General features: G+C 50.1%; 1 protein-coding gene across 1 annotated transcript; it reads right to left on the bottom strand.

Annotated features, from left to right (window-relative positions):
* Positions 1–3,898: 3,898 nt before the first annotated feature.
* On the bottom strand, positions 3,899–6,823 carry TXNDC2 (thioredoxin domain containing 2). Its single transcript, XM_072949263.1, has 2 exons — positions 6,545–6,823; positions 3,899–6,256 (listed from the first exon to the last, which is right to left on the bottom strand). Exons 1-2 carry the CDS (start codon positions 6,615–6,617, stop codon positions 3,930–3,932), a joined length of 2,400 nt encoding a protein of 799 aa, XP_072805364.1. The 5' UTR covers positions 6,618–6,823; the 3' UTR covers positions 3,899–3,929.
* Between the last annotated feature and the right edge of the window lie 5,254 nt (positions 6,824–12,077).

Raw genomic sequence — 12,077 nt, 5'->3', positions numbered from 1 at the left:
ACAGGTGAGCGCATCTAATGTCAGTTAATAGAGCTAAACTGGGCGAGGCAGGGAGCGGGGAGATTCTCAATTTTCTCTTCTGTGCATTTTCGCTCTTCCCAAAGCCACAATAAAATGACACCTGAATGTGATTAAGGCAACAATTTTAATGGAGAAACACAGAGCCTAATGTTCATTGCTCTTTTTACATTGATTAATGCAGCTACATAAAGATCCCTTAAAGTATTAGCAAAAAAATAAATACTCAAGCGTATTTCTCTAACTCCGAAGTTTTCATAAGTCTAAGAAGTACAAAGTCCTTGAACATTACTTCAACCTGCTTGAATCATTAATAACATTCACCTTTGCACATATTATCTCTTATGGGTTTGGAAAGAATAATAATTTTTTAAACCCACGAATTCCTGGTACAAATGGTAGTAAAGTATGACCATCTTCTCCATAGTTAAACATGTTAACCTTTGGTCTAGAAGTAGAATTACTCTAATTATGAATTTGTTTATGGTCAATTTTCTGTGTAACCCAATTCAGCAAACATTTAAATGAGCATATTTTCAACACATATTGAGGCAGTAAATTGTATGGGGTACAGGCTTTGGATCTGGACTGCTGGGTTCACATACTATTTTCTGCTGTGTGGTCATAGCAACTTACTTCACCTCTCTGTGCCTGTTCTTGTAAACTGGAGTAACAAAACCTACATCCCAGCTGTGTTATAGGAATTAAATGAGTGAATGCATAGGAAGAGCTTAGAGTAGTGCCTGGTTCCAGCACTGTTACCTTATCAACGTTAAATGTTGTTACTGCCGTGCCCGGTGTGTGGTAGGTGATATGGTGATGAGCTAATAATAGATGTGGTCTCTGCCCTTACAGGCTTACACTCAAGCAGGAGAGACAGATGTGAAATAGCCCCTTTGCAGCTAGGATTCTGTTCTTGAAATAAATTCAATCTGTGAGTTACACTCAAGTGATACTGAAAGCGAGCAGTGACACAGGGCCGGCTTTCTGCCCCTCCATTTGTTTTCTGCCAAGGCAGCAGGGAGCCTGGAAGCTTTCTGCAGCAGCACTAAGGCGCCCTTCCGCCAGTTCCCTGGGATCCAGAGGCAGTATGTTTTTGCAGGGTCAGCAGAAGTATCGGCTCCTGCTTCAGTGCGGGCCCCTGGGTCAGAGGCAGGAGGTGCAGCGTCAGAGGTGGCGGCCGCCCTGTGGGGCAGCTCAGTCCTGCCCTGGGAGTCATTCCTGGAGAGCTGAGTCTGGAGTCTGCTCCTCTGTACCTCCCCTCACCAGATTGTATAAGCACCTGATTCCCCTGGTTGTGCTGCTTCCTGCCTGTGCTATTAGAGTGCTGCAGTAAGCAAGGCATCAGGGAAGCCCAGAGTGGAAGGAGGTCAGTGGTGTTAGAAATCTGCTGATCGGTCCTCTAAAGAAAGGACTGGAGACGATTCATCCGATGGAATAACAGGGGCTCTGGGGGAAAATGTGCATGAACACAGTCACTGCACCCGAAGCACCCTGACAGACACGGATGGTGGAGGGTGGCAACCTACGGAAACAGGCACGAGGTCAGGAAACCTCACAGGGATGCGATGCTGACGGAAGTGCGGGTATGCAGAGGGTGCTTACTGGAGATTCGTCAGACTTCGGTAAGAAATCGAGATTCCAAGAGAAGGCAGATGGACGCTTCACCACATAAAATCAAGGCTGGAAGAAGACTCAGGAAAAAGACTTACTGAGCTACTTTTTCAGAAGGAGGATTTTCTTTGGAATTAAAGGGCTCTGAGAAATTTAATTTATCCTAGCCTCACTGGCTCAGAAGGTTTTCCTTCCCTGCAGATGTGATAAAAAAAGACACTGGAACCCTTGAAAACACTCACACATGGCCCATTTTTTTCCAGATGCTCTTCATTGCTTCCTAGCTCCCTTTAAATGACTGAAACCCAGCGCTGGAGCTGACTGGCAATAGGAGCAAGTGACACGGACATCTGGGCCCCGGCTTCAGAACTGCAACACCGATCCCTTCTCTGGCCGGGTTCCCCTCCCAGGGTTGCACTGCACTGCATCCCACGGCCAGGGACCAGGGCCAGCGTGCAGGCTGACCTGCCCAGCTGCTCCGTGCCCTTTGCCCTCGCCTGGGGACAGTGATGCTCAGACAAGTAAACTGAGCCCATAGCAACTGGGATATAATCATTCCTATTTTTAATCTGGCCCAAGATCAATAGAATCATGAATTTTGAAGAACTGTAAAGCAGAAGAATGTGAATTAAGTCACAGTGCAGATGTAAGCCATGGGTTTTAATGTGAACAAATGGTCTTTGAAGTGTCTACAGTTAGATATAAAGTACAGCCCAGATCATGTGTGGTTGAATCACTCATCAATCTTACCTGGATGGTTCAGCGTCAGAAGAAATACATTAAGCTGAAATTAGAGTGCGTCAACCAGGTAAATGAAGAAGCCGACCAGGTTCCTCATTGGGGTGGAGAATCCGTGCCCTGTGTAATGGAGGGCGTGGCCCCTCGGCCCTAAGGGTAGAGTGACTTCTTGAGGTCATGTATGCCTGGATTGCTAGAGTTTTACAATTTTTCCAGAAAAGCTAGAATTCAAGATTTTAAAGGGAATCCTGGTTTTTGAAATGTTGACAAATAGTTCAAATTCTTTAAAACATTCTGGACCAGCAGAAGATAAAATGGCGGCTAACAGGAAATGGGGGGGTGGTTGTTCAATGGGTCTGAACTTAGTTACGCGGAGTAAGTTCCAGAGGTCTGCTGTGTGATATAGTGCCTGTGGATGACGACGTGGTGCTGTGCACTTGAAGATTAAGCGGGCAGATCTCATTTAAAGTGTTCTTAACACACACACACACAGAGGAAAGGGACACACAGGGAAACTTCTGGAGGTGATGGGTACGTTTATTGCCTTGATTGTGGTAAGTAGGTGTATGCCTATGTGCAGACTCATCAAATTGTATCCATTAAGTCTGTGCAGTTATGTGTGTGTATCATCCACAAAAACTCTGACCGAGCCACCATCTTTGGTCCAGAACTGGGCCTTTGGACTCCGAGGCATCTGGGAGCAGAAGCGCAGTTGCCAGGGGAACAAAGCAGGAACTGTGCTACTAGGCTGCCGATGTCATAATCGCGGCAAGGACCACACCGCCTTAACCTTGAATGACAAAGCCCTTGGTCTGAGAAGACCAGATGTTTTGAGCTGCCTCAGGTTTCTGAGCATAGATTGGCAGGAAGAGGCCTGGACGTGGCATCCAGAAACCTGGCCTTGGTCTCAGCTCTGACACCCACGAATCCCAGACAGAGGTGCGGAGCCCGTGGAATTTCCCGGGGCCTCCACAGCACTTCCCACACACGAAGGAGTCAGATAGGATATGTGCATCTTTCAGATTCCTTACTTCCCTGCGTATTTTATCAGAAATCCCAGAGATTGGTGAGCATCAGGAGAGAAATTTCCATTCCTCGTTAACTCCTGTACTTCTACAGAAGAATTGTCTAAATTTCCAATGTTCACTAACTACACGGGCAGAATTTTCAAGACAGAGTGAAAAAAAATCAAGATTAAAAATGGTGGGGGGAGGGTATAGCTCAGTGGTAGAGTGCATGCCTAGCGTGCACAATGTCCTGGGTTCAATTGCCAGCACTTCCATTTAAAAAAAAATTTAAAAAACCTAATTACCCCCCCAAAATAAAAAAAGGGGGCCATTGGAGTGCCAACCTCCACCAAAGGAAATTCTAATGTCACGCTGTTCCACGGTCACGATGGGAGTTAGTGCTCTGACTGCTCTTGGGGAAGGGCAGCGCTAATGTTTCTAACGTTCAAGCAGGTGGCGTCTGGACCGCACTTTAGTCACACCTCATCTTGTAAATAAGAAATCACAAGCTGATAAACAGCTGGCTGTGTACAGTGCTTTCGGAACACATGATCACTTTAATTCTGTGATGATGGTTTCCAGTTTTTCCTTAAGGGCGCCATGGAATTCGCCCACCTTTTCTTCTCTTTTATAAAACTGAAAGGTTGGGATGCAAATGACCTTGCAGTCTCTCACCAGCTCCTCGCACTCACCGGCATCCACTTCCAGGAACACCACGTCCTCGTGCTTTGCAGACAGGGAATGGAAAAAGGGCTTGATGGCCCTGCAAGACCCACACCACGCGGCAGAGAAGTCCACGGCCACCAGCCTCTCCCCGGCTTCCTTCAGCGCCAACTCGAAGTCCTCCTTGCTCAAGATCACTTGCACCAGGTCCGCCTCCAGGGGCTCCACGCTTTCTTCCGCTGGCTTCAGGATGTCTCTCACTACGGGCCGGACGGGTCCTCCTAAGGACCTGGGGGTGTCCTGCTCCTTGGGCGGCGTGGCTTCCTCTGAGAACGTGAGGGTGTCACCCTCCTTGGGTTGGATGGTTTCCTTGGAGAACTTGAGGGTGTCATCCTCCTTGGCCGGGGTGGTTTCTGCTGAAAACTTTGGGATGTTGCCCTGCTTGGGCAGAATGAATTTTGCTGGGAAATTGGGGCTATTGCCCTGCCTGGGCGAGATGGTTTTTTCGGAGGAATTGTGGGTGTCAGCTTGCTTGGGCAGGATGGTTTTGAGTGGGAAATTGAGAGTGTTACTCTGCTTTGGTGAAATGGTTTTGGCTGGGGAATTGGGGGTGTCAGCCTGCTTGGGTGGGATGATTTGGGCTGTGAATTTGGGGGTATCCGCCTGCTTGGGTGGGATGATTTGGGATGGGAAATTGGGGGTGTTAGCCTGCTTGGGTGGGATGATTTTGGATGGGAAATTGGGGGTGTCAATCTGCTTGGGTGGGATGATTTGGGCTGAGAAATTGGGGGTATCCGCCTGCTTGGGTGGGATGATTTGGGATGGGAAATTGGGGGTGTCAGCCTGCTTCGGTGGGATGATTTGGGCTGTGAATTTGGGGGTGTCCGCCTGCTTGGGTGGGATGATTTGGGCTGTGAATTTGGGGGTGTCCGCCTGCTTGGGTGGGATGATTTGGGCTGTGAATTTGGGGGTGTCCGCCTGCTTGGGTGGGATGATTTGGGATGGGAAATTGGGGGTGTCAGCCTGCTTGCGTGGGATGATTTGGGCTGAGAAATTGGGGGTGTCCGCCTGCTTGGGTGGGATGATTTGGGCTGTGAATTTGGGGGTGTCCGCCTGCTTGGGTGGGATGATTTGGGCTGTGAATTTGGGGGTATCCGCCTGCTTGGGTGGGATGATTTGGGCTGTGAATTTGGGGGTGTCCGCCTGCTTGGGTGGGATGATTTGGGCTGTGAATTTGGGGGTATCCGCCTGCTTGGGTGGGATGATTTGGGCTGTGAATTTGGGGGTGTCCGCCTGCTTGGGTGGGATGATTTTGGATGGGAAATTGGGGGTGTCAATCTGCTTGGGTGGGATGATTTGGGCTGAGAAATTGGGGGTGTCCGCCTGCTTGGATGGGATGATTTTGGATGGGAAATTGGGGGTGTCAGCCTGCTTGGGTGGGATGATTTGGGCTGAGAAATTGGGGGTGTCCGCCTGCTTGGATGGGATGATTTTGGATGGGAAATTGGGGGTGTCAATCTGCTTGGGTGGGATGATTTGGGCTGAGAAATTGGGGGTGTCAGCCTGCCTGGGTGGGATGATCTTGGCTGGGGAATTGAGAATCTCACCCTCTTCTGGTGAGATGGTTTTTTCTGGGGAATTGGGGATATCAGCCTGCTTGGATGGGATGGTTTGGACTGGAGAATTGGTGGGGGCAGCCTGGTTAAGGGGGGTGGTTTCTTCTGAGAACTGTGAAGTGTCGCCCTGCTTGGGCAAAATGAATTTTGCTGGGAAATTGGGGCTATTGTTCCGCTTGGGTGAGATGGTTCTTTCTGAAGAACTGAGGATGTCAGCCTGCTTGGGCAGGATGGTTTTGGATGGGGGGTTGGGGATGCCAGCCTCTTCTGGTGGGACGTTTTTTTCTGGGGAATTGAGAATGTCACATTCTTTTGGTGGGATGTGTTTTTCTGGGGGGTTGGGGCTGTCAGCCTGTTCAGGCGAGATGTTTTTTGCTGAGGAGGTAAGTATGTCATTCTGTGTGGGCAGGGCAGCTTGGGTTGGGGAACTGGGGGTGTCACCGGCTTGCTCAGGCGGGAGTGTGTCCATGGCCCGTGGGGCTTCAGACCCCTCTGCAGGTATGTGTTGAATGTTGCCGACTTCATGGACAAAGGCCGCCGGGGTGTGTGCTGGGACCAGGAGAGTCACATGGCTGGACAGAACCTGTAATAATGGGCTTCCTGAAGAAAAAAGTCAAAAAAAAAAAAGGCAAAGAAGAAACAAACAAAAAAATTGTGATCATATACTCCAAGGAAGACAGGTGTTCTTCTTAGAGCTCGAGAACCTTGTCTTGTAACAATGTATTAATTTGAATAATCACATTCAACAGAAGGCCAAGCAGCATGTGACTACATGTAAGTGTTATGTAGGGTTTTTGCTTAACTACAGCTTTTCTGCTTATTTCAACTCTGCAGCCAACTCCCTGAGCGCACCTGTCCCCAAAGTGCCCTCCCCCGCCCCAGCCTCACCCTCATCCGTCTCTGCTGGTCTATGCAGCTCTGTTCCCAGCTCTCCCGGGGCTCCAGCTGTGTCACTCTCCATTTCCGGCTCCTTGTCTGTGCCTACTCCTGTTTCACAGACACCTCATAGTGCAGGCAAGGCCGTCCCCTCCAAGCTTTCCCAGCTGAACATCATACGGTAACGACCTGTGTCCGGGTGGCGCTCGCAGCGTCCTTCCCCTGTCCACGCTCACAGGGCACTGCTTGGGAGTCTCATGACAGCCTGGGTTCGGGCTGCACTGCGGGCGAGGCCCTGCCCAGTGCCTGAAATGCATTCACAGGCATCATTCCCACAACACAACAAACCCCTGAGGTAAGCCCCATTGTGATCCCCGCCCCGCAAGTGAGGAACAGCCTTAGGGAAGGTATGTAACCGCTCAGGGTCACAAAGCTCCCACATGGGCGGGCTCCAAGCCCACCCTCTGAACCCTCAGCTCTGCGGTGCTGCGCTGCCACACGACCCCTACCGGGCGGGTACCTGAGGCCGCCTTTCCCTCCCTCCCTCTGGGACTCCCAGGCTCCAGCTTACTCTCTCCCACCCACCAGAACCATCTACTAAGTGCCTCCTCTTACCCGTGTGACCCCCCTCCGCAAAGTCCTGTCCACTCATGAGTCCTGTTTGGACATTTGAAAGGGAGGTTACGACACAGAGGAATTCCCTGAGAAGAGGAAGACGTGAAAACATCTCCCATGTAGACGGGGAGCCCAGAGAACAGGCACCTGTGTGCTGGCCTCCCCTCTCCAGGCTGAACCTTGGCATGGACACAGGCTGGACGCGCTCAGGGACAGGCTGGACGCAGAGGAGATTTGCCTCTGCGCCATCTGGAAGACCAGGAAGCACCCGCATCCACCGGGACTCTGCATCCACGTGGCGGTAGGGGCCTCTGGCACAGGGTGTGGCCAGGTTCTTGGGCCAGGGCTGGGGAAGTGCTCACACCCTGGAGCAGGGCTGTGAGTCTTCTGAGACCAGAGAGCCCACAGAAGCTCAGGAAGAACAAAGAAGCCCAGGGTAGGGGGGCTGCGACCGCAGGCTTGGACGTGATGGGCACAGGCTGGGCCAGAGGGTGGCAGCACAGGCCCCGACCCTAGGTGGGATTCGCCGGCCTCAGCCAGTGCCCAGTTCAGGGACCAGACCAGCCCAGCCCCTTCTCCTGGGGAACAGCAAGAGGCAGAGAGGGCCCAGACACAGCGAGTCCACACGGCCTGTGCACCCAGACACCATCGAGAAAGGGCGCGAACGGGAGGTCGATTGCCCCCGGAAAGAAACCGTGTTCTCTCATCATACCCGAGGCAGGACAACCACCCAACAGCTGGGAACCAGGGTCTGGTCTCTGGAGAGACGTCAGGCCAGACCTCCACATGGAAGTCGAACACCCAGAGGCAAGAGTTGAAAACACGGGACTTCATTGGGACTGGAAACTGGATGGGATCACGAGGAAGGGGGTGTCCGTGAGTGGGGCCACGATTTGCAGGAAGCACCTGCATCTAAGTGGCTCAGACGTCTGTGGCACAGGAGAAGAGCCGGAAGGACCGTGGGGCTCGGACCCAGAGCCAGAGGAGGGTCGGGAGGGAGGATGACACCTCAGGTGCCCTGGGGGACGTGGGGAGAATGAGGAAGAGGTCAGTCAGGGCAGGACTGAATCAAGGTTCTCCTTTACGATGTGACTTGGTGTGAAGGAGACACCGTAGTTTGGTGGGGACAAGGATGTGGGCTGGAGTTTGTCAGAACCAGAGACGATTATGTAAGGTGACGGGAGGGGAAAATGGTCTGGGAGAATTTTAAGATCAAAGCAAAATCATAAAAATAAAAAAGGTAGGGATGTGCTTTAGAAGTGAGTTGGGACCCTTTTCCAAAGAAGCAGAAAAGGAGAGGATAGGTACAAATCCAGAGAAGAGTCGAGGCCGAGGACTGCAGAGGACACCGGCCCCGTGGGCCCTGCAGGCCCCCCTGGGGACCAGTTTCAGGGCTGGGTTCTCAGCAGGACCGCAGCGCTGCAGGCCCTGTGACAAACTTGTCAGACCCTGATCCAGAAGTCATTTCAAAAAGGCAGTTAGGAACTCAGTCAGGGCCGAGCAACAGTGTCAACATTGAGGTCAGGGATGTGGAAAAGGTAAATGAAGCTGCCTGAGCGGTGAGGGGAGGAGGGTCACCCCGCCAGCAGTTTGGGATCAGACAAGAGTGAGTGCAATCTTGTTAATGGAGCAATTCAGCTCTTCCGGCCGGAGCTGCTGAAACCCTAGCTCCCCGGCCAACACTTCCTCCTGAGATGCAAGAACTGAGATGCAAGAATCATAGCCTGGCTTCAGTATGGGGCAGGGGGTGGGAGGTCTGCTTCCCATGTGCAGTTAAGCCCTCTGCACTCCTCCGGCACAAATGAGAACAATCGTGCATCCTCAGATGTGCTTTGTGGATAAAATGCGATGCCATTTGAAAGTACTTGGCTCTTGGGAAGTATTCAATGAACATGGATTTCCTTTCCCCTACTCCCCCGTTTTTTTTACAGTCCTGATAATGAGAGTAAAGAAAGGAGAAAACAGAAAGTGGTCGAAGGTACAAACTTCCAGTTATAAGAGAAATGTGTCCTGTGGAGGGAACGCACACCCTGGTGACCATAATCAGTAATACCATGTTGCGTATTTGAGAGCTGCTAAGAGAGCAGCTCTTAAAAGTTCTTGTTGCAAGAAAGAAAATTTGTAAACTGCGTGAGGTGACGGATGTTAACTAGACTTGTGGTGATCCTTTTGCAATGTATACAAATAATGAATGAGTATGTTGGATATTTGAAGCTAGTATGTGTCAATTATACTGCAATTCTAAAAGTTAAAAAAAATTGTTAAATTAAAAAACAATGGAGGAGGTCACAGATCAGTGGTACAGTGTGTGCTTGGCATGCATGAGGTCCTGGGTTCAATCCCCAACACCACCATTAAAAATAAATAAATAAATAAATAAATAAATAAACCTAATCACCTCCCTCCAACTGAAAAAAGCAAAAAATAAATGTAATGATAAAATAAGTAATTTAAATTTTTTAAAGAAAAATTTAAAAGAAAGGAGAAAATAATAGAAGCTAGTATTTGACTTCTGCCTCTCTTTGCTAGACCATGGTCTTAGGCAATAGTTAACCTGTTATGCCTCAGTTTCCTCATTTGCAGAATGGAGATAATCACAGTGTCTACCTGATAACAGGGGCTTGGAAATAGGAGGAGGTGATCTGATGCAGAGCGCCCGGGACAGCACGTGGCACACGGCAAGTTGCCGCTTCGTGTTAACTCTTGGTCATGAGCACTTGCTCCGCGCCAGGACCAGCAGTGCTTTCTGCAGACTGAAACCGCACAGCCCCACTCAGCCCCAGGACGCCACGTGAGCCCTCCAGGGCCTCAGTGCTTCCTTCCCGCCCTCCCCCGCCCACAGGGGGAAACAAGGAGGAGCCATCCTGAGAGCAAGCTTAAACCTCAAATGAGAGAGCCCACTGAGCAGACCAGGGAAGCCAGGGCTGACGGAATTCACCTTTCCCACTAGACAGAACAAGGCTCGAGGGAGAAAGTCAGTTGTTACATAAAAAAGAAAGGGACACACTCTTGTACCTCTGAGTTTTGTGGCCAGGAACCCTTTCTGATACTGCAACATTTAATGGTTACGGTATTGTTGTATGGACATAGTTTTAAGTATTTAACTAATTTCCTTCCACAGGACATTTGTATTATTCCAACTTTTCCTTGTTATAAATGATACTGGGACAAACCTTGCTACAGGCCCATCATTAATTAAACCTGTGCTGGCCAGGCCCCACGCCACGCGGTCCCTCGAGTAGGACCTGCCACGAGCCGTGTGAGGGCATCAGTCACAGCTTCAGACGATGGAGCTCAGCTGATATCCTGGCTCAGCCTCTCAGGGATCCCTGAGCCAGAACCACCAGCTAAGCAGACTCCAAACTCCAGTCCATGGAAACCGCGAGGTAACGGTGTTTATTCTTCTAAGCCACTAAGTTTTGGATGAAATGTGTTATGCAGCAGGAGGTCATATGTGTATGTGTTATATATGATAAACACATGTATATGTGTCCACATCTAAGCCACAGATGACATACATACACACATGCACATATACTGAATTCCCAGAAACAGCAGCATAGGATGAGGGGGTCACAGACGATGATCTTCCCCAAAGTCTGAGATTCACATTTGCCAAACCACTTTCTAGAGAGATCATACCCATTTATGCTCTGACCGGCACGTCTGAGTGCCCATTTCCGGCACGCCTGACGACACTTGGTTTTGTGTGTCTGGTTTTTAATAAACAGGGACCGGAGGGGAGAAACAATTTCACACACACAGGAAGCCAGTGGAAGTGCTCGCTGTGGCAGTGTCTGGAAACAAGGGAAGACATTTTTGGAGAGGATGCTCACGAAATGAGGGGAGGTCTCCCTCCCCTTCTAGCCAGCTGGCCTTGCTCGGGGACAGTCCCTGGGAACAGGAGACGTGTAGGGACCGTTTAGAGCAGCCAGAGGCAATGTGCTGGGGCCAAGCTGGCTCCTTGTCTTTGTTCTCCAGGGCGCCCACGTCAACCAGCGCTGTGCTGTAAAAACTTGCAAGCTGCCTCAGCCCCAGGTCCTGTTCCACTAGTGCCCAAGAGGGGAGAAAGGAGGACAGAGGGTCGGAGAGGAGGAATCTCCATGTATGGCGACACTGAGGGGGCTGGGCTGCACAGAATTTGCTGGCTAAGTCCAATCTAAAAACATTCCCCCAAACAGCCATAAATGATGAACCACTTCTTAGAGAAGCGAAGGAAAGGCCAGTTTTCTTACAAAAATCAGAACCCTGGGTTCTGGTGACGGTGAGCTGTGTTCTTTTTTCTTTCTTGATTGATCATATTGAAAGCAGCTTCCTCGCACATGCCTTGGGGAGTGACTCGGGGGCTGAGAACATTAGGCACCGCTTTCCTCTCCCTTCACATCTCTCCCCACGTTCATTTGTGCATTGGGGAAGCTCCGCGCAGACAGCGGAAGGTCCCCACATGTGTGTGCAGGAGTGTGTGGGCCAGTGGGCAGGAGACTTAGCAGAGACGATGCAGGGATGGTGGGTAAGCCTCAATCAGTTCACTGGGTACGTTAAGTCAGCTCCCACACTTAGGAAATTCTTCCAGCACATTTAAGAAGTCAGCCTAATCCTTCATTCATTCATTCTTTTTTTTTTCTTTATAATCACTTACAACGTGTCAATTTCTGGTGCTGCAGCAAAATGTTTCCCCTCATTGTTTTTGTCCCCATATCCTGTCTCTTTGAAAGAAATTAATACAGCAAAATACAGAGACTAATAAAACATACTTGAAATGACCAAAGGCTATCATTCTGCCACACTGGCCTCAGATTTTCGTATCATAAAATAAATCAAAATGACTGACAGCTAAACGCGCTTTGTTCTCCACCCTGATCCTGTTTACTTCCCTGCCTCCCCAGACATAAGCCCTGTCCTGAAGTTGATGTTTTTCCTTCTGATCCTT

Source organism: Vicugna pacos, chromosome 24 (assembly GCF_048564905.1).
Source record: "Vicugna pacos chromosome 24, VicPac4, whole genome shotgun sequence".
Lineage (NCBI taxonomy): Eukaryota > Metazoa > Chordata > Mammalia > Artiodactyla > Camelidae > Vicugna > Vicugna pacos.
Note: the sequence above shows the minus strand (reverse complement) of the source record. Positions and strands in the feature narration are given on the sequence as shown.

Coding starts and splice junctions, on each gene's coding strand:
- TXNDC2 (XM_072949263.1), bottom strand. CDS start 6,617: ATGGAGAGTGACACAGCTGGAGCCCCGGGAGAGCTGGGAACAGAGCTG. Junction 6,257..6,544: donor ACCAGCAGAGACGGATGAGG/GTGAGGCTGGGG, acceptor TTTTTTCTTCAG/GAAGCCCATTATTACAGGTT.